The 23,684-nt window shown below is 36.5% G+C and overlaps 1 protein-coding gene across 1 annotated transcript in view; it reads right to left on the bottom strand.

Annotated features, from left to right (window-relative positions):
• Window positions 1-2,015: 2,015 nt before the first annotated feature.
• The window catches only part of LOC131053410 (uncharacterized), a 34,182-nt gene continuing 12,513 nt past the window's right edge, over window positions 2,016-23,684 (bottom strand). The window contains exons 5-14 of the mRNA XM_057988020.2: window positions 6,418-6,506; window positions 6,149-6,296; window positions 5,399-5,841; window positions 4,569-5,086; window positions 4,410-4,470; window positions 3,846-4,142; window positions 3,627-3,760; window positions 3,154-3,281; window positions 2,982-3,071; window positions 2,016-2,862 (exon numbers count right to left, since the gene is read on the bottom strand). Of these exons, the coding sequence (XP_057844003.2) occupies window positions 2,336-2,862; window positions 2,982-3,071; window positions 3,154-3,281; window positions 3,627-3,760; window positions 3,846-4,142; window positions 4,410-4,470; window positions 4,569-5,086; window positions 5,399-5,841; window positions 6,149-6,296; window positions 6,418-6,506 (2,435 nt within the window). The 3' untranslated portion in view covers window positions 2,016-2,335. The remainder of the gene's footprint in view (window positions 2,863-2,981; window positions 3,072-3,153; window positions 3,282-3,626; window positions 3,761-3,845; window positions 4,143-4,409; window positions 4,471-4,568; window positions 5,087-5,398; window positions 5,842-6,148; window positions 6,297-6,417; window positions 6,507-23,684) is intronic.

The raw sequence follows: 23,684 nt of genomic DNA, 5'->3' as shown, positions 1-23,684 counted from the left end.
AACACCATGTATCCAAGGAGGGAACAAAAATGAACAGATACAAAAAAATTGCAAACAAACAATAGAAAGAGGGAGAATACCTATACGAAAATGGTTTTTGCTTCTCCTAATTGTTTGCTCCTCCTCCATGACCTTCTTTGAAGCAGTGTAATGAAATGAATTTGATGTCATGACTATTTGAATTGCTTGCATTAATGATGTATCTTACTGTTTGGATTGTGTTTTTTTATTTTTATGTGATTTCAAATCAACCATAAATGGATGACTTAACTGATTTGGTCAATTGCTTGTAGAATGTGTTGATGTTTAAAATTATGTATTGTCGATTTAATAGGTTCAATGGTGGCCTTACATCTTGTTGTTTGATGCAAGGGGAAGTGGGTGGAAGTGCCCATTACGTGTGCGCTTCAAATATGTTCGATGGGACGCAATGTGTTGGTTTTGGTTTGATAAGTGATGTTAATGTGGATCTGATTGATTAGCATTGGATTTGATTAGTACTTGTGATGGGATGGAATCTCTTGTAAAGTGATGACATGGATTCACTTAGCTAAGGTTCTCTTGTTTGCACAGTTGTACCTTTTTTTGACTTATTAGGGATGTTTATTTCAAAGTTGTTGCCATTTGATTACCATATATGTCGTAGTTTAGACAGTTGTCAATTGAATACGCTCTGACTTGAAAAACTGTACTCGCATAAACTTAATTTTGACAAATATATTTATATTATAAAATAACTTTTCTATGTACAATGTCTAGTCCATCTAATCACTGCCTCTCATATTTTTTACGACATGTGTTGACAACTTGACTACTCGACTGTGGGGCCCATAAACCTCCACACATATCACCACTAGCAGACCTAGCTCCACTTTTGGCCCCTCCCCTATATAGGTATCATAAATAGATTAAAGGTTAGGGCAATGAGCTCAACTTTGCATAAGATAATGATGTTTGTCACTATGTACTTGTATAAAAACATTTCCTTAAAATTGACAAAAAACTAAATGGAGAATGGCATGGCTCTCTAATGTTCACCATTACAATTATAAATATCCATCTTAATGTTATATGATGTGTCAAAAGGAAGCCAATGATTCGAGGTTGTGATAGGATTTGCACCTTAGTTTTTAAGTTATTTTTTAAGGCATCAAATCAATGGCAAAAAAGGTAGTCAAAAGCACAAAGTGGATATTCCATTCACCTTAAAATTCTTTGAGATCACCTTGAAATGATTCAAAACATACAAGAATTAACTCGTGAAATATACATATATATATTTGTGAAAGTTTTCAACACCTAATACTAATTTATGATTGGCCATGCTTGAGTTGATCTTTTCAACGGGTACATTGGTTATAGGGTTACATTCAATTTTCTTTTTCTACTAACAACCATTGTACAATTAAAAAAAGACTAGAGAGGACTTCAGATCAAATTTTAAAAATGATGTTTACTATAATCACAAATTGATAAGAATTGTAACAAAGGTTTTTACAAATAAATAACAAACTGAGATAATAAGTGAATTTAGATAACATGTAGTTTAAACGAGTGACAAATTAAAAATAACTTTTATAATCCATAATAATCCACATCAAATATTTTGGTGCCCTTGCAAAATGTTTGTATATTCTGCCCATCCGGTAATGCCTTAGGTGTACATTGTTAAATATACTTATTTTTCCTTCTAAAAGAGGCCATAAAAATTCATTCAAAGGAATTTAACAAGATAGTTGCCACATACTTAGCAGGTTGTTTCTAATGAAATAATGCATCGGACCGCTAGGGATGTCTTATAGTCGATTTGAGGCGCTATAAGAAAGCACGCATGCATGCCTTGTTCTAATCAAGTCCCTGTAACACCATGATTACATATCCTAATACAAAAATATCATACTTAGCAGACATTTTCTAGTGCAAATGTTCATATGACAATATAACGTTCTAGGAGAGTCAAATGTCTTATAGGCCATCATTTTTCATAAACAGAAACAATCACAGGCCACAAATCAGGACAGGAATAAATTAATAATTCATTCAATGTGTTTAGTTCTTAGTTTATACAGTTGTAAGAATGGACATGACGTCCAACTTTCAATATAACAAATAACAAATACAAGCCTCATAATATTCAAGTGGAAACTAGGGAGATGAATCAACAAATATATTGATTCTCACAAGATAATACAACATTCATTTTCCAACATTTCTCTGGAAGCAACATTCCTTTTGCAACCTTTCTCTGGAAGCCTGCAGATGGTATTCAGAATGGAGCAAGTAAATGTCATCTTTTATCTTCAAAATCAAGAGAAAAGAATACCATTGAGGAATTTCAGATTGCTTTTCTTGCTGATTTCATTGGCTTTTTTCTTGTTGATTTCTGAGGAGTCTTTTTAAACGCCTCATAGTCACTGTCTTCCTTGTACGCTACTAAACCCGATCTGGTAGGCCTTTTCGAAGTTCGCAAAAGAGATGAATTCTCTTCCGAACTAAAATCTTTTCCCTCACAAGTCACATCCTTCGCCGCCTTGCAATCACCATTTTCATTTTGCATTTCATCATCTGAAGGATTCACAGCTTGTGTCGACCGCATTTTTGCAGTTCCTTCAATATCATCCCCCTCAGCTACATAATCAGTATCAGTGGAATCCTGATCTTCATCTGATGAGGTCTTAGAAATGAATTTTAGTTCATCTTCATCAATTTCTTCATCGTTATCGATATCTATTGCTGTCTGGCACTTCATCCTTCCAAGTGCAGCTGTTTTGCTAGACCTCTGTAAACGTGTTGTGCAAGGAGTAACTGGATCCAATTTCACAGGAGAAATGCTTTCTGGTGTTTCTACACGCCTTGCCCGCCCTGCGCAAAAAGTAGCAAATTTGTCAGCTCCTGACAATATGATACCAAAAGAGAAAGTCCTGAAGAAACCAAAGAAGTAAACTGTTTGGAAGGAAATTAGCAAGATTTATGATGCTCACTTCTGTTTGTTGTCTTTTTTGGTACGGGTGTGGAAACTGAATCTTCTACGATGGTTTCAATGTCAATGCCATTATCTAGTCCAAGGTTACCTGCAGAACACTTTCTTAAATTTTATATTTTTTAACACCAGGCACATTTAACGTTCCAGACAAAAAAATGATTTAAACCCACCAAGCAAAAATTTTATTTGCTCATCTGATAGCACTTCAACTGGATTTGCATCTTGAGCCTTCAAGCGTGCAATCATTCCTTCAAGTTCTTTCACCAATTGTTTGTCTGCTGTGACAGATTCTGCCATGCTGCGAAAGTGAACATACCCAACCTCTCTAAAATCAATCAAATGGAGATAACATGCATATAAAAGCATTTAGGAGATTTAGAATAGTAACCATTGTTGAATCATACTAGACCAAACGGTGCACCTAACCAATAGACGAACTAGCATATTATCTCTATAATTCAATCCGAGCCTACTGTCTTCATTCTCCCCAGTATAAATCCACTGTTAACTTTTTCAAACGGAAACTGACTTAGAGAGGTAGAGATTGACAAAATCTATATAAGGCGGCAATTTCAAAAAACACAAGCTATCACTCGCTTTGCAGAGACGTTATCATTGGTGCAATTTTTCCTTAATTACTTACTGATTAAGAAGCTTTCTCATGCACTTGATTGCTTCCTGCTGTGATGAACGAAAATTAAGTAGAACAGCAACTCTACATAAGGCTCCAATATAGGATTTACCAGCAGCAGTTTTTTTCGAAGGAAAACTTGCTACCTGCAGGAAATTTGATAAGACTAATCTCACCAACATGAAATATGTCACCAGAACATTGAATAAAGAACTGATACTCAGAGCATACCTCTACTCCAATGCGAATAGCCAATTCTTCCAAGCCCTCATCAACATCAGCTTCAGGCTGCTTTGATTTAGGTATTTCTTGCCCATCATCTTGTACAGAATTTTGACCAGATTCTATTCCAGCAGAATCAGCCTGTGAATTATAAAGAGGTATCTGCAATAATTGTAGCATAAATCGAGATATTTGTGTCGCGTGTTTCCTTTGGCTTGAAACCACAATGTTACTTCCACTTGGATTGCCGTAGACTCCTGGCCAGACTGAACGCATGACAGGAATGAAAGCTTTTGAAATGCATTTCTGTTAAGAAACAAATATGAAATCAAATCAATCACTTTTCTGCTTCTGCTTTGCACAGGTGCATGCAGAACATGTCGGCCACAGGACAGACTCAATACTAAGCTGATTTTATAAGAAAAAAAAAACATTCAAGTTTTCAACAACAGATAAGTTGCAACCAAATAGCTAGTTCTACATATCTACATTCTAAAATTTCAGTTACGATAGTACTAGCACGAGCTGATTGGAAATGTAGCATTAAATTCTTCAATATGAAACAACACACACCTTATGTTCAGCTGCTAGAGCGGGATACTGATCAAAGAATACAGACAAGCACTGTCTCAACCTGCAGAAAAGCATTCTGTTGTTCATTTACCTTATCTAATGGAAAACAAGCAATCTACTTTCCATTAATAAAGGCATCTAAAACTCACTTCAACTTACCTGTGTAACTCCTTAGTGTCCTCACTGAAGTACATGCATATCAGTTTGGTCAAAATTGTGGGTTGCATGGATGAGAGGTCCGGATACATTTTGCTCTGGAGTAGAAACTTTGCAAATCCCTCTGCAAGAATACCATAAGTCGTTTCTATATCACCCAAGTCTCCATGTTCATCCCAATCATCTCTATCCAGTCCAGATAATAAAAGATTTAGTATAATTAAACCACTATCTCCATCATCTATGACTTCTCCTGCACCATCAGTTTCAACACCATGTGGCTGTGAGACACAACCCAACCCTGGCCCAATGCCTATGGCAATATCTACAACAGTCGGACTGTGCCACATACAAAGATCAAACAATGCCTTGGCAGCCATTACCCGAACAGGCGAAGGACCATTGCAGAATGACAATCGCAACTGCCTTACTACTTGTTCACCTGGTTTCTTCTCACGTATACCATACACTCCCAGACATCTTACAGCAGCCCTGCGTACTTCTACATTGATGTATTTAGCCTGGTATTTCATACAGACAAGAAATAAGATTATGTTGCACTGATAACCTCAGCAAGCACAGAAACAATTACAGTGCAACTATTTCCCTGAAGTTGAGCATTGCTGTTAATTTACATATATTATGATCTTAAATCTAGCTAAAGAAGTGAAGATGGCAGAAGCTTAAAAAGCGGGAGCAAATATTGGAAAGAACTTAACAAAATGGATATTTTGATAATATAACCACCGTAACCACACCGAATGGGTTAAAAAGTAAGAATTTTCAGAAACCAGATACACATCCAATGTGATGCATACTGATTGTCTACTTACCGCTGGCAACAGCAAACCATGTAGTATCTCAGAAGCTTCAATAGCCTTCCCTTGAAGCGCCCGTAGGGATTTGACACTCTCCAAAACAAGTCCTGTCACGGCAAGACAATGCATCCACTGCAAGAAATCTGCACCCCCCTCTCTACATGGCCTTCCTAACTCTGCAACAACAGTTGCAAGTACATCTTCAAATTCACCTGAAGATGCATGTACTTTCTTAGCAAGTTCACTGACTGCTCTGGCCCATTCTTTGTCTCCGCCAAGATTTATACCGTCACCAATGACCACATCTTTGCCATCATCTTCATCAATGACATGTTCAATTGGCTTGTGTAAGAGTTTTTGCAAAAAAGAACTTGCAACCTTACGACTGGCAGCATCAGAAAAATCCAGCATTAAACCCAGTAATAATAACTGTCGTGATGCAAAGCGGTAGTTTGGTCCTGCAAACAAAGCACATAATATTTCTTTACAGCTCATAAGAATATAGCTTATATATACAAAATTCCAGAACATTTTGTGCCTTTTCACCCTTCTGCACATTAATATTAAGAAGTAGATCAGTAACAAGATAGAAATCAAGAACAAGGAAAGCAAAAAAAAAAAATTATAGTAACTATGAGGTCATCAATAATAGACCTAATAGATCTTTAAGTAAATTTTTGCAAGCTAATCAAATGCATTATATAATGTAAGTAATTTTATATATTTTCTGTGCAAGTTCTAATATGTAAGTTTGGATATGTATACCTGCAAGGAGATGTGCTTCCACCAACTCAACATACTCAGTAACTGTTTCAGGAAGAACCCTATCTAGAAGTTCATTTGTATCTGCAGCTGCTGCTGCATACACAACAGCTTCTGCTCCCTGTGTTAACGCCGCATCACTACCTTTCACCTTCATTACAGTTGCAGACAAGATAATGGAAATTTCAATGATATTTTTTTTATGAAATGAAATCATTTAATCAGAAGAAAACCCAGCACAAGCAAAATGAGATTGACGACTTTAAAGCAACCTGTGCTTCCGATTGCAGGTGGCTACATAACATTCTCCAAAAGAAAGATGTTTCTGCATCCATTAATTTCACTCTTTGAAGGCCAGAATCTGAAATATTGTGTAATACAAATGTATTAGAAATGAATCACTATATGTGCAGTTTTCCAGTCAAACATAAGTGAGACAAGGGATTTTTGAAAAGGGATCCAATACATTTAAGTATTATTGAAAATTCCCTAGATGCATATTTAAAGGGGCTGGTAGTTTTGTCTAACAAATCAAACAGGAGTCTGTAAAAACCATAGTTAAACACTTAAAACATAGATAAACAATTTCACAATGCAGATATGTAAGAGAGCATGCCATTTGCACCAAAGTTTCACAGAACTATGGTTACAACCTGTGTAAATGCAAAAGTTGTTATCCAGGCCTGCACATCAGAACCACGTGTGAATACCACATGGTAAATTATGCATATTACAAACCAAATTTTCAACTTTCAAGGACCACAAACTAAATTTTATAGAACAAAAACAAAATTCCACACACCATAAACCAAAACTCTGAATGCCAACATTGGTAGCAAACTGGGTGGTGTAATCAGTGAGCACATTGCAACAAACAGCAATGGTTTGCATATCACAAAATAAATAAATAAACTAACACAACATACCCATGTGCACAGAAGGTGTCCTTCGCCCCTAACAGATTATCCACTGGGTCCAAGTTCAAGTCTCATAACTATTCAAATACTATTATGCTAGCAATAGGAAACAAAAAATAGATTTTCTTTATTGGGTCATATTCTTGAAGATGCCCAATGGCTGATAGAAGACATGACAAACAAGTTTCTGAAAATTCTGAAGATCTACAATTTTATACTGTTGTAAGAGTCAGACAATTGGGAAAACTGGGCAAACATTGGAATGTGTGTGCACGCTCATTTATTGGGAGAGGAAGTTAATAGGTTGTAACTTACATTATGTAAGCTACTTAAATATTTTGTTGGACAAAGTTATTACAATATTATGCGCATTCATATCATTTATATTAAGACCCTATGTCTAGAGTCTAGACATCAACACTACTACAACCTTTGTTTGTCCCCCCCGCCCCCCTCCTGTCATTAATTCCTTAATATTTTGTATAGGAAGTATCAGAATCTTAGAATTACAAATGAGAATTAAAAACAGTAAAGTAGTAAAACTACTAAACTAGTAAAAGTTGTAATTGCAATGATAGCATTGATATTAAACATTTGACCTTTGAAATGAACATTAACAATGATAAATGTTCAAAATAACAAAATGCCTCTAATCATCCACAAACTCCTCATCACTAGAACTACTAGACTCCACATGCTCAAGCTCTTCCAAACCAATACAAACCAGCCCTATCTATTTAGCATCATCATTGACCTACGCTAGCTCCTTTGGCTCACATCCCATCTTGATGCTAGACTCTCCTTGTACATAAGTGTATTGTGGTCAATGAGATCAAAGCATTATGTATAGCCACAAGCTTCTCTACCGTCCTAGAGGTAAGCTCGTTCCTCTTAATGGATTGGATGAAGCTAAATAAATCAATCCATCTCATCAACAGAAGAACAAGAAACTTATAATAGCAAACAAATGGCTAGAGAGGTAGTCAAAAAAAGGTCCATGCATAGTCCACCACAAAATTGGGTCAAATTGTGTCATAGTCTCTCTATCTTGGCCTACTCAAAACAACCCCTCAAAGGCAAATTTTGTTCACTCAATACAAATGATGCTCACATCTAAAGAATCCTTCATCGTTTGGATAGCCTTCATGAACCCTACCTTCACGTCAACATCCCATATGGGTATAATTCTACCACAGCTTTGCACATGCCAATTCAGGTTCACATGCATAGGCAGCCATGTGCAAGCGAGCGTTGAGTTTCTCCCATCTCTAATGAATGATCAGCTGAATAAGTTCATTGTAGAATTGAATGTGAAGTCTTTTGACTACACAACAGCTTTCATTTGGTCAAGCATAGAAGCAATGCACTCATACACCTCTCCAAGACTAGTTGCATTGGCATCCTCATATCTAATCACTTTGAAGGCTGGAGTAATTAGGGAGACAATGTATTCTGCATCACCTCAAAAAACATCACTCTTCACCACATCCTTCACCCCCTTCCCCTACTCTATCTTGTACTTGAGCCACTTATTCCATTCTGTTGGCAAAATTATTAGTTGAAATGCCTCTTGCAACTCAAACATCCTCTCGAACAGAATGAAATGCAATGCATGTCTAGTCTCTACATGTTTCAAGAATTTCTTCTTAGAGAAGGTTTTGGAGAGTGCATATGAAATGTGGTGATTGCAAATAAACATTTGTACATTTCTAGCATCATTAACAAATGTTTTGATCCAACCAATTTGTCCCATGTCCTTGAGTGCATTGTTCATGGCATGCACACGAAGAGTCCAAAAATATGTCTATAAGTTGCCTCAATTAACTTCCCCAACTTTGCACACATGGGCCGCATCTATCACTAATTGGACCACATTTTGTGGCCCGACCTACTCTATAGCATCTTTAATGATATAAAACTGAAAATCGACATCCTTGTAATGCCCTGAACAATCAATAGCCCTAAGAAAATAAGGGCTTTTTGTACATGTAAACATGATATTGATGAATGGACAATACCTAATGTTTGTCCACCCATCCATGAATATTCCACTTGTGACCCAAGATTCCTTCATTTTCTCCATTAAAATATAAATTTTGGAATAGTTATTATCTAAGATTATGGTCCTCAATTCAATATCTCCTAGTGGCACATATGATATCTTTGCTACCGCCTTCTTGTAATAAGGAGAGCAAACCACATGGAATGAAATACCATTAGCAAAGAATAATTTGCCAATGGCATCACCTACATTGTCATGCAATAACGCATTGAATAAGTTTGCTAATGAGTTCCGAGCATCACTAGTCAACTTGTGTTTCACCTTATAGACTTTGCTGCCCCTTAAGGAGAAGAAATTGAAATATGTGCATCCAGCCTTTGCAAAGTAATAGAAGTAGAACCCTATCTCTAATGAACCCTCAAACTTAGTGAAAAAAGGAGCAGATGTAGGTGCATTTTCTTCACTACCACCCCATAACTAACTTATCTCAATCTTGTAGTTGAGTTATCCAACTTCTCACATATATCTACACCTTTGCCTCAAATATGAAGAAGGTAAGCATTAACTCTAATCATGCTGCCTTAAAATTCAAGCTTACAAAAATGACACTTCCACAACCTAGTGTTAATGTTTTGTAGCTTCGGTCAGATAATTCTAATCAATGAAATCAAATGCTTAATTGGCCTATCGACCTTAAGCATTTGATATCATTCCTCTACAAGTATTAATCCATTATTTGCATTATGTATTTAATAAGATTCTTGCTTAAATATTAATCTTGAAATATGATTATGAATTAATCATATGTATATATTTAATAATGTATAACTATACATTATTAAATATACAAATATAATTAATTTGACTATATCAAATAACATTTAATCATATGCTTATCGATATTTACTATCGATCAGATTATGTGCGTTTAGCAAATCATATTAACAATGTAACAAATGCAAATTGGTTACCAATAATTATCGACTACATTACATTACGTATCGGCGTGTTCTTACACGACCGAGAGACATGTCTCTGTCTCTCTCCGTAGAGACATGTCGAGAGACATGTCTCTGTCTCTCTCCATAGAGACATGTCCCTACATGGACAAGATCCACGTAGAGGCATGCCTCTACGAAGGCATGTCTTTCTCCTTATATAAGGAGGGAGACAATCGTATTGTGGATGTACAGAATAATTACACTGCAGAAACAATATCAACTGCCTCCCAGAATATTGCAGGCCATTTGCTGTTGGAAATTTAATATATTAATTGATTCTATTTTCATGTAAAATTGCAATAAGATTAATATCAGTTTTAATTGATCATTGTACAGTAGTTCATGTTAAATTAATTGATATACAAAGGAATCCTTATATTGATAGAAGAAGTGGAAATTGCATTAATAAGATTTAAAAGATCCTATATTCAAATCTGATATAAACATTAACACCTAGTGCCCCTCAGATGCCCTAGTCTTTATTTGTAACTTCGTTGCAAATTGTCTAAGAGGGGACTTAGGATCAAAGGGACCCTTACGTTGTTGAGACATAGACCAGCTAGGACTCGAACCTAGGACCTTCCATACGCTGTTGGAGTGCTCTACCACTGAGGTGCTGGCCCCTCTTGGACCAGTCCATCAGCAGTCCGAGTGTGGCTTATTTCCGACACCAACACCCCCCCTTAAGCCACACCTCTCGTGTGCTTGGGGCTCCTAGCCTGGACCTGGCTCTGATACCATGTTGAGACATGGACCAGCTAGGACTCGAACCTAGGACCTTCCATACACTGCTGGAGTGCTCTACCACTAAGCTACTGGCCCCTCTTGGACCAGTCCATCGTCGGTACGGGTGTGGCTTATTTCCAACACCAACATATGTAATGTCCCTTTTTAACTTGCACAATTGATTATTAACAAGAATTCATGATTTTTAACTTGTTGATTCAATAATTACTATCCAAATTAAATTTATCAAATTGCTTTTGATACTCAGAAATCTGCCCAAACTTATATCAAGTATTATGCTTTGTAGTATTGTCAATTTTCTTCAACTCTACAGTAGTTTAATGCCTTTGGTAAATAATTTCTTATTTTGCTTGAGTCAAGGGTTTTCGTCCACAAACTCAGAAAGAAAAATAAAAGGGTTTACATCTTTCAATTTCTGCCATGAGTGGTTTTGTCCTCAAGTTAAATGAACCACAGTTCCATGCTCCAAACGAATAATAATTAGATAATAAAAGATGCAATCTTCATATGATGATCCTTTCTCCTTGATTGGCTTCCTTTAAATACAACTTTCCCCCAATGGATGCACCTCTTCAAATGTCCCTTTGATTGGAAACAAACGGTTGTTATATTTTTATTTAATATTAATTGCATTGTTTCCTGTGTTGAGGGGCTGCCTTAATAAGGAAATTGCAGCAGTTTATTTCCATAAGCCAATGCAAAATGCTGTCATAATAATTTTATTAGGATTCATTAACACCTAACATGTGTTGCTCCCCATTAACAATTGTATTATTCAAATATCCCTTATTTAGTTATAATCAAGCACACCCAAGACCCATGGGAATGTTATAATGGGCATCTAATTCAACTTCTAAGAAGGGAGCATTACAATCCACCCCTCTCAAGATTGATTGTCCTCAAGCAATGAGATCTCTAAAAAACTCTATATACTCCATGCAAAGACGACATAACATGGATACATGCTTATCGATCTTGGGCATTGCAACAACTAATTTGTCCTTTTTAGCATTAATTCCAATAATCCTCATCACCCTCACTTCCTTATGACCGTATTATCATATGTGTAATAAAGCTTTAGCACTATGAACAGATACCTCTTCAAAATCATTGATATGAAGTTTGCCTAGGAATTCGCATTTGCTGATCATGATACCCCATACTAATCCCTCTTTTGTTATAAAATAAAGGAGTTATATTCCCTCTTTTACAACATATTTTACTTTTCCTTGCTTAGAAATAAAGATTTTTTTCCTAAAAATCTTCTTGCATCATTCCCATGTGCCTCCTAAAGAGTTAAAGGTGGAAGGTGCCTCTCAAAATTCCAACCAGACATGTTAAAATGTTGACTCCTTCCCAAAAGATCTTGTCCAATCAATACTTCATAAGGTCCATTTTGGTGTTCCACCGTAAATCTACTCAAAATAGACCAAACATTATCATAATTGAGTATATTCATTTGGAGGGAGTCCTTGATTATCTCCACATATGGATTGGCTTGGTCTTTCCAAACATACATCTCCATTCTTTGCATTTCAGCCATGCTTGATGCTCCATTTGAAATGCCTTGGACTATCATCTCCTTCCCATCTGTTTTGAACTTGAACTCCATAGTTTGATAGTTTTGAGTAAATTCACCTAGTAGGTGCAGCCATTACACGCCTAAGACTATATGTTTCACCTAATCCCACAACATATAAATTGTACTTGACTTGATATATCCCCAAACATAAGTTGGGTTGTTGTAGTCTCCTCTTGAAAGGAATGATATGGCCATCTCCAAGCATAAAATTAAACCCATCAAACTTTTTTGTATCCAAACCTTTCCTAGAAACCAAATCTGCATCTATAAAATTGCTAGTGGCCCAAAAAGCATTGAACTTGGGTGCCCCAAAAAGAGTAGCAAGAGTGCCTCCTGGAATCTCTTCTTCTTCTTTGCTTTTGTACTATGTCTCATTGGTCATATCCTTAGGCTTAGTTTATTTAGTCTTTGAGTCCGCCTTGGAATGAACCTCTATATAGTTTATCTACCCCTTCCTTAAGCTCCCATGGCTCTCTACAAGAAAAGCATGACTTCTTCCTCTAAAGCTCATTCTTAGATTCTTCATCATTGTTTGGTTTTTGAGGCAATTCTACTGGTTTAAGGGGTATATTTTGGTAAGGTTCTCTCACATCGCTCCATCAATGCACTCTTTAGGTGTTAATTGTTGTTGGTTGTTAAATCTTCCAACTTCAAGCCCTTCTAATAGCATCCTATAGAGATGATGGCTCAAAAGCTCAAACTAACCCTCAAAAAGTGACATTGAAAGCCTTTCAATAAATAGAAGTGTGAGTCTCCTCTCCGTAATATCCGAGACTACAACTAGAATCTTTTGAAATTTTGCTACATAATCTTCTATTGTCACCTGCTGCCCTAACCGTGTCAACTCCAAGTGCATCTCGAGGTCTTTTCTATCAAAACTACCTATGAACCTTTGTGTTAATTCAGTGTATTTCATAATTTGACGATGCCCTTATCTAATTAACCCATGATGCCACCATTCATGAGTTGTTCCTTCTTAGTGAAGAATGGAAAACTTAACGATTTCATCTTTTGTCATGGGGCTTAGAGAAAAATAGGTATCTATTTTTTGGACCCATGCTCATGCAATGACCTTCCCTAAACCATTAAAAGTAGGGAGAATCGGCTTACTTACTCTTTGCTACAAATCCTTCTTGGGTTGTCTTTTTCCTCCATTTGAGATATTCCTTGATCTTGCAATGTGAAATTGTATAAATCAAATTTGTCTTCTAAGATCTAGATAAGTCTTGAGTATGCATCTATGCATTCATCAGAGTCATTTGTTGCCATGTTTGGTTCTTCTTCTTCTTGTGATTGCTCATCTCTATGTATGAATGTGAGTTGTGTTATTCTAAACGGTGATCCAAATGGAGGTCCATTGTTAATTTCTATATGATTTGAGTACCACCATCTCCTCCATTAGTTTGTGTATGCCTAAGGGAATAAAGGATTGAGGAGTTGGGGTTCAGATGAAAGGCATGCAAGTAAGACAAAAGTTGAAACTCCAACAAAATCAAGGGAAACAAGTCGGGGTCGGCGGAAATAGATGACAAAAGGAAAACTTTGAAATTTCAACAAGAAATAGGAATGAAGATAGGAAATGGATGAAAGGTATGTCGAGAGAGAAAAGCTTGACATCTCGATAGGAATAAAGGAAATGGCAAAGTTGGGTAGAAAGGCATACTAGGAAGGGAAACTTCAAAACTCCAACATAAGCACAATCCCTAGAAATTTGAAGATAAAACACCCCACACTTAGAGCTATGTGAAATTTTAGCAACTTCCAACAAATTGGCAAGCACAGGGGGTATGAAGAGGGAGAACAACATGCAACTTTGACCAAGGGAAACCCATTAGGATATATCAACTCGTTTATCTATGATGGGCATTATAAGGCCAAAATGCACAAAGGAGCTAAGACTCGAGCACAAGTAGACATAGTCATATTGGGCAACAACACAAGCCATGTGCTTCGATTAGATAGATCATTTGCATATGCCTTGGAGGTTCTAATGACTCTTGGGTGCAAAGTCAAACTTGAGTGTCCACCTTGAAAAATGCAACTTGGGAGCATTAACTACAACACCTAGTAGGTTTTCTTCTTGTAAGTTTTGTGTATGCACTTGGATGTAGAGCAATGAATACTTGCTTGTTGAGAGATCTTGTAAGGAGCATGGAGTGGAAAGTGTGGATCTCAAATGCAGTTGGATCAATCTCATGAGGAGTGCAAGTAGGTTGTTCGTTTCATGGTATGAATGTAATGAGTTAGATGAATGTGTGACAACGTGTTAAATATTACAAGCCTTTGTAATGTTTTACCTTTCATTTTGTGAGAATTTTTATAGCTTTGAGATGGAGTACTAAGAATTTTGGACTACATAAAGCTCTATCATTGATTTGTGTATGCAAGTCTAGTACCAGGTATGAGTTGCAAGTATCTCTTCTCATCCTTGTTGATTGTGACACTTTTTCCTATGGGATATTCTCATCATGATACCTAACATATTAAGTGAGCAAAATTTGCCACTTGTAAGGGATATTTAAAAGAAGCCATGCTACATAGGCAAACCTTGGCACAAGAGGAGTCAATTCTATGGTGGACTACGCATCGACTTCATTCTTTGACAACCGCATTAACCATCCCTCAATTGTTCTTCCTATTTGCCCCTGTAGTAGGGTGCCATAAGCTATTCTCCCTTATTACAGATTTCCTTCCTTCCCCTTGATGACAAACTATTGCAGTGTTATAACAAATATGTGCAATAAATTCATATATAAAACTAAATAACAATCTCTACATTACCACAGTGGATTGGAATATTAACAAATTATATTCTAATCTGATTATCAAAGCTTCCTGTGTTCTATATTCTTCTCTATTGTTTGATGCCTTTCCTTGATATAAGATTTCTTCCTTTTATTTCTCTATATCCCATTGAAGTGTTGCATCCCTTCTGATGGGTATCTCCTTTCCCAAGGGACATGACTTTTTATCTAACTCAAGCGCTGCTTTAAAGAAAATAATTATTAATTATCTTGTTATCTCTACCTTAATCAATTGTACCTTTCTAATTATCATCGTCCATGACTTAGTTAAGATAGTAACTATTAATATTGTCACTGGCTTCAATAGTGACTATTAATTAATATAGTTGTATAATTTTCAAAGACCAATGCTCTTTACTTAATTCTTATGACCCAATTGATTGTGAAATGAGACTTAACGGTGACGATCATTCTTGAACATCTCCCCTAAATAGCCTGCGATATCCACAACTTGTTGAAGATGGTGACTATAACAATATGTGTGATTTGATGATATTGTGAAGTCTTACTTTGTAAGACAATTTCATTTTCAATTTGTTGTGCATTGTATGTCAAATCAGGGGCATGACAATAGTGTCGAACACTATTCAACGATCACCACTATCCAGGGTTTTTTGCTTCTTCAAAATCCGGTTCTCTTTGTCTCAGTTTGCATTTTTTGGATCTATATTCCTTCTCTACTAACACAAGAGAGGAAAATATGGTGTTGGGTGGACAGGGGTTTGCCTAGGTCAAACCTCAAGTTGGAATTAACCCTGTGATGATGAAAGAAATAGAAAAGAGAGCTTATGCTTGCAACGCAAAGGCTAGATTTGGAAATGAAATGTTGAATCGAAATGTTAAACCTTCCTTAATGAATCTTCTTTGCCTTGAAGTCTTCATAAAAAGGTTGACATTGCTATGTAGTACTCATGTATGTCTACACATGAAATTGATCATGGATGCCATCTTGAATGCTTGAAAATCTAAATAATTGACCTCTCCTTCACTCCCTTAATGATGCTTGATTGTTTGCTCAATTGAAATGCTTGATGTGGAGTAAATTCATTAATGCGAGATGTTTCAAGTGAGGGGATAAGACTTGCTTTTATACCTATCCTCACGAAACATGTTGAAAATTACAAAGAAGGCTGACATAGGATATCATTTCCCACACAACTTTTTCCAACCATTGAAGGATTTAAATTTAGGCCCTTTTGGCTTGGACTACAATGGCTAGCGCTCTAGGACTAGGGCTCTAGTATAGTCCATCTAGGTTGAGACAAGGTCAGGATGTAAGACAAGAAGATAGAGATCATAGATCTAACACTAGTTTGAGCAAAATTAGGCATAATCAAGGCATAGAAGGCAGAAACACTAAAGTGGGGCCCAAGTGAGCATGAAATTGTATGAGGATACAATTTACGACACTATAGAACCAAAACCACTTAATTCTTCCTAAGGTGAGAATAATAATTCCAAGTACTCTAATTCAAATAACTATTGGAAATCATTTCGGCTAAAAGATTTTGGAAATACTATATATATGAATTTGATGATCCTATGATTGAATTATGTGGTTGTGTTCTTCAATTTACTATGTTAATTGTCTAATTTAAAATTCTTGTCAAATTATCACATGTATAGTCTACAATGGTTATTTTACATTAGTTATTCACATCTATATTAATAACATTACATCTTATAAATTAAATTAACTCTAATATTTAATTTAATTTGTAAATTCCACTACCAATATTTAAATAACTCTAGGAGAAAATTGGCATTACAACATCCATCTGCTATCCTAGGTTTCTAGTTCTTTTGTTGCTGAAAAGAATTGATCTACTTATAGCTTCATCCACTTTATTAACAAGAACAAGCTTATCTTTAAGAAGGCAATGAAGCTTGTAGTTGTACATAGCACATTGCATCTCATTGATTGCAATACACTTGCGTACAAAGAGGGTCCAATAGCTTAAAGGGATGTCGAGCCAAAGGAGTCACACCAAAGGTTGATGATGATGCAACACACACAAGGTTAGTTCGTATTGGTTTGGAGGAGCTTGATCTTAAAGAGCTTAGCAACTCTAGCGATGAGGGGTTTGGCACAAACTTTGGATATAATTAAAGGCATTGAGCAATTAGACGATTGTTTTTTAAATTTGAATGTAATCATCATTTTGAATACAATATATTAATATTTGGTAGTTTGCATTTTCTATTGTTATTTTGTATACATCATTTTATAACTAATTTCTAGTAATATCTTATATTTACACTATTGCTACTTCAAGGTCCCTGAATTCCCCACAATACATACATTCTGAAACTCCATGGACCTTATTAAGTGATTATATCAACAATCTACAGTGTGTAGCATGATTATTAAATCAAATATCCTTATTACCATCAACAAGCTACAAAATGTAGTGATGATGAACAACATGTTTGGACATAGCATGATATACCGAGTTCAACAACAAAAATACTCTAATTATTGCAATAGAGTGGAGTTGAAGTGATTGGAGCTAACTTCAAGTCATAGAAATGTCACAATCATACAAACTCACAACCTACACTAATGGTTGTCTTGGGCTTTTATTCAATGGAAGACAAAACAAATGTATGCTAGAGTTTTCTTTTCCATGAGATAGCTTCTAAATTCGTAGCAAAAACATACCCACTAGTGGTTTTTCCTATGTCAAGAAAATTAGGCAAATTTGAATCTATGTAGCATAACCTAAACTCTAAAGATTGTCAATACAAAATGCCACAACCAAGGGTATTGTTGACATGTTTTTTATGACAGCGTCTAACACAGAATAAAATTGCCCAACGGTCACTTTACTCTCTCTTGATCAAAGTCTAATTGTATGCTAAGATTGCGATAAGTTCAAACAATTGAATCCAAGGTTCCGATTATGCAATGGACATGACTCAGTTGGCTTGATGTGATATGTTGGTAATCCAAGGGGACATACATTTGAATCATTCTTTCACTTCTTTGTCGTGGTTGGAACTTCATCATCAAATATAGCAATTCTATGATGCTTCTGCTTCAAACAAACTAAACTGGAATGAACTGAAATTAAAGGAGAAAGGGTTAGAAGGATCTAGATCTTCTCCTAAGGGCAATGATATCAATAGATAATGTTCTAATGGGCGAATTCTAAATAAACCAAATTCTGCTTCGCCAAGATTAACTACAACTCCGCAAGAACCGGTGCAATCTTCTGAGGATGTTTAAGGATTTTCACGTTGAGAAAAGTGCATTTGAATACCCAACACAACGCAATCCAAATGACTATTCACAATCAAACTTAGCACAAATTTAGTGGCTTGGGCTAACTTTACACTGCAACTTCTAATCAACAAGATGCAAAAAGTATGAACCATGGAAATTCATCAAACAACATTACATTCTCCATTGAAATCAAAGCACTACTCTACTTTAAGTGAGGAAGGTGAAACCATGCAAGTTTTCAAAAAATAACTTAAGTGGACACCATCAAAGAACAATGTTTCATTGTTATTATCTCAATAACTTATCGCAACAAGTTGAGGGGATCACCCCTTTATATAGGCTTCGAGCATTGTTTACATGTAAAACTCTAATTAGGGTTTGCCCTAAAAGATTCCCACACAAGATGCAACAAGGTGGGAATATTCATTAAATGCCCACTATCAATAATTTTCTACATGCCAAACATGGTGCCCACTTTGTGCATTAAATGCACCATCATCCATCAAACTTGCCGAATATATCATAAATGCACCAACATGCAATATTGCCCATGATGTCATAAATGTTCCTCCATGCAAAAACCAGCCATGGCTCCATAAATGCGCCATTATCTCTTAAATGCAACAGTTGCATGCAAAAAGATACTCCACCACTTCAACATGCGTTGACTTACCCGCCATCCAGTCAAATATTCCGGAAATAAATATGCCATCATGTTGCCATGCACCCAATAGATTCTCACCATGCAAATGGACTCCATCGTCACAAGAACTTCATTAATACAGAATATTCTCTTTGCACATTGCCAACTCATCCTTTACAAGAATCTTTCAATTCTGGGTTCACAAAAGATACTGGAAGATTTTCATGCCTTGGAAGAAATTTAACAATCTTTACCACTTCTGAAGGATTCTTATACATCTCGAATTCAAGGAGAGAGAAAATCTTTGTAGAGATATTTTGAGTCTTGAAGGAATTTTTATGCATTCTAGTTCACATCTTGTTCTGAAGGAGATTTTCCATCAACTGACCATTTCTTCCATGTTTGGGAAATTTTATCCTGTCTAGAGTTCTTGGAGAGAGAAGATCTTCTTAGCCAATTTTCCTTGTGCCTCATAATTCTTCACCTTGGGCGCATTTCTTCCCTATTGAAGAAATTTCTTCTTACCTTAGCCAAATTTCACGTTTTCCAAGAATTTTGTCCTAAAGGAAGGAATTTACAACACTTAGCCAATTTTTCACTTTCCTGGAATTATGTTCTGAAGGAAGGAATTTCCAACACAGTCAATTTTTCATTTCCTTGGAATTTCTTCATCTTGGGTCTAATTTTCTCCTTGGGAAGAAATTTTAATAATTCTCTCCCTTCAGAGCTTAGGAGAGATATAATTCTCTCCCTTGACCAAATTTGTCATCGCCTTGAAATTTCTTCAACATTTGGGCGAATTTTCATGCCTAAGAAGGATTTTTTTTATTCTCTTTCCTGAGGGGTTTTTCCCTCTGCATTCTTATCCCTAACTTCTTCCTTGCCTTGGAATTCCTTGACTTCTTCCTTGCTCTGAATTCCTTGACTTCTTCCTTGCCTTGGAATCCATCCTTCAATCTTGGGTGCTGGAATGAACCTGTGGAGGAATTTTATTTGGAAGGAAAATTCCTTGACTTCAAATTTCCATGCCTTGGAATTCAACCTCCAATCTTGGGCACTGGAATGACCCTATGGAGGAATTTTCTTTGGAAGGAAAATTCCTTGACTTAAAATTTCCATGCCTTGGAATTCAACCTCAATCCTAGGCACTGGAATGACCCTATGGAGGAATTTTCTTTGGAAGGAAAATTCCTTGACTTCAAATTTCCATGCCTTGGAATTCAACCTTCAATCTTGGGCACTGGAATGACCTTGTGGAGGAATTTTCTTGAATTCTTTGCTTTTCCTTGACCCCCTCACTCCAATGCTCATACCTGACCTTGGGCAAATTCACCATCATGGAGGAATTTTCAAAAATTTTGGTTTTCCTTAACACCTCTCTCCTAGCGCCCTCAACTGGCCTTGGGCGCTAATTCACTGCAGTCAAGGAATTCATGTTTGGAGGAGAAATCCTCCACTACTCCCTTTTAGTGTTTTCCTCCACACTTGGGTGCAAACATACTAGGTGAAGGAATTTTAGGGGTGGAGGAAAATCCCTCCACCACCCCATTTTAGCGCCCAACTCTATGCTAGAGCGCCAAAACCACTATGCCAAGGAAAAATTGCCATGGAGGAAAATTCCTCCATGGCCTCATTTTAGGGGTGGAGGAAAATCCCTCCACCACCCCATTTTAGCGCCCAACTCTATGCTAGAGCGCCAAAACCACTATGCCAAGGAAAAATTGCCATGGAGGAAAATTCCTCCATGGCCTCATTTTAGTGCTCACCCATCTTTGGCAAGATTTCACTGCCTGAGGAATTTCCTTCCTAACTTAGCCATTTTTCAATCATTTTCCAAATTTGAGATGCCACATTTGGAAATGAAGTGACTTTCTTTGCCTAACTTAGAAGATTTTCAATGCTTTCCACTTTTGGAATGATTTTCACACAACCATTTTTCATCAATTAGCCTGCTTTTTTGCACTTTCCAGATTTAGAAATGTTCAAGAATGCTTAGTCTTCTGTTCCAGGAGCCCTGCCTATTGATGAACCTGCCAAGAATAGACTTACTATAAATAGTATTTCAAAATGTTAAGATGATGGCAAAACAGAACAAGACGACACACAAAAAAATAGAAACTGCTAAAAATAGTAAGTTTGATTTTCGATTAAATAAAGACAATTCAAGAGGCAATGAAATCCCTAAAAAATAGGAACTTTCCAAAAATAGAACGTTGCTCAGAATTTCCTCAAATTGGCGGGTTCCTTGAAGGGCTCTGATTCCATTGCAACGTTCAGTTTTTCCAAAACCCTAAAGCAAAGGCCTCAAATCTAAGTCTGAAGGGGCAAACCCTAAAATGGACAAAACAAATTCTAGGCTTAGCCAAAATTTATTCAAACAACTTGAAGACTTGATCAAATTCACCCCAAAACACTTGCAAATCGAGGAGATAGAAGGGATTGCTACGAAAAGACCTAGAGAAATACAACCAAAAGACCAAGAGGACCTAAACAATAAGGGATCCCCATATCCAATGCGGCAATGTGTGAAAACATCACAATAGATACCTTAACATACATTGCAAGACTAATTTTGTTGCTTGTTAGTGGGCTAGTTCTGATTGTAACATGAATCAAAAAAACAAGAAAAACACCAAAACACAAATCAGTTCAAGTCAATGTAGGACCAAACCACACACCAAGTGAATAAATGATAATTAATTAACCAACGATGTATTAGCATAGGCTAAAATTTTAAGCTCCACCTCCATCTACGACTAACAAATCTTTCATTTCCCCCAAAAAAAATTGACATACTTCACTTGAGAGATGAAGTTCAATGATCAAGTCACCAAAACTCTACACCTAAGCAATAATATAGGAGAGCCAAAAGTATCAAGTCAAAAGTTGAGCATAAATCTATTTTTTCTTTCTAAATTGCATTGACCACACTACCAATGATGACTAGACAATCAACATAGATAATAAGATTCATAATATAATCATCATCATCATCATTTTTGATAATGGGTTTTGATTTGAAAGACATCTTTTGATTCCAAAATCTCATGAATGTTGATTGATACATAATGTACTAGGCTTGTGGAGCTTGTTTTAAACAATACAAGGACTTGACCAGCCTACATGTTGTGAGGTATTCACAAATCGCCCCATTGAAAATAGGGACCCCCACTTTTTGCTTTCTAGGGTTAGCTCTTTTAGTTTTATTGTTGGTTGTTTTAGTGTCTTAGCCTTTGCATTGAAGGGATTGAGTTTCTCAAAGGTCATCAAGCCAAGTGGATCTCCTCAAGAGGTCGGGTCAATTGAGTGATTAGGGGCTATTTAGATCATTCCTAGGGTTTTTGTGTACTATCTGGTCACACTTCAAGTTGCTAAATCAAACCTTGGTTGAATGCATAGTGTCCTCCTAAGCCCCGTCCCTTACATCAAGGTCAAAAAAAAATCACCTTAGAAGTCTGGAATGTCATCTTGATCCTAAAATGTCCTGAAAAATTGACTGTCTGGAAATCTGAAGGATCTTCCAAAAACTAGATTTTGCATTATAACTCATGGAGGTCCGAAACCACTCTCAAACATCCTGACAATATATATGGAATATAACTTAAAGTATTTCCTTATATCTTTCTTCTTTCTTATACTTAAATGTTATATTCTGTATATGAACCCTGACAGAGAGACTAACTTGTCAAATAACTTCGGGTTCAAAGGTTTCGGAGCGAAAATTTCCAACTTCAGGAGTTGCAAAAGAGGAGTGAAGTTCTTACTTCGGGAGTTGAGTGAGAGGAGCGAATTTTTTACTCCATGTTTAAGGACTTAGGAGCGAACTTCACCTTTAAGCACTTGGAGCGAACTTCATGTTGAAGGACTTTGGAGCAAACTTCATGTTGGAAGACTTAGGAGTGAACTTCATGTTGAAGGACTTTGGAGCAAACTTTATGTTGGAAGACTTCGGAGCGAACTTCATATTGGAGCACTTAGGAGCGAACTTCATGTTGAAGGACTTTGGAGCGAACTTCATGTTGGAAGACTTAGGAGCGAACTTCATGTTTCACCACTAAGGAGCGAAGTTTCTTTCTTCACAAGTTTGCATTTTGAAGCGAAATTGACAACTTCATGTTTGGGCACTTTGAAGCGAAATTCAAGATTTAGCAAAATGAAGCGATCTTGAGAGTGAAGTTGGATATAAATAGGTGAAATAAATCAACTTCGTGCACTAAAGGAGAAGAGCGAAGTGCTTACTTCATGAATTAAAGGGAGTGAGTGAAGTTCTAACTTCAATAGTTGAGAAATGATTAAAGCAACTTCATGTTTCATTAATTTGGAGCGAAATGGTTACTTCATGAACTCATGATTTGGAGTGAAGTTTTCATTCCATGAACCACCGATTTAGAGCGATCTTGTAACTTCATTTATTAAACAAGGAGAGCGAAGTTATACTTCATGAGTTGAGGTTTGGAGCAAAGTTTACTACTTCGTGCATTGGGGAAAGAGAGTGAATTTCATGTTTTCACCAAGGAGAGTGAATTTCATAAGCATGAGCGAAATTGAATAAGAGAAGGATAATCACCTAAAGAGGACTCAATGCCAAATCAACTTCATGATCTCACCAAGAGGAGC

Source organism: Cryptomeria japonica, chromosome 10 (assembly GCF_030272615.1).
Source record: "Cryptomeria japonica chromosome 10, Sugi_1.0, whole genome shotgun sequence".
Lineage (NCBI taxonomy): Eukaryota > Viridiplantae > Streptophyta > Pinopsida > Cupressales > Cupressaceae > Cryptomeria > Cryptomeria japonica.
This window is presented reverse-complemented; position numbering and strand designations above follow the sequence as displayed.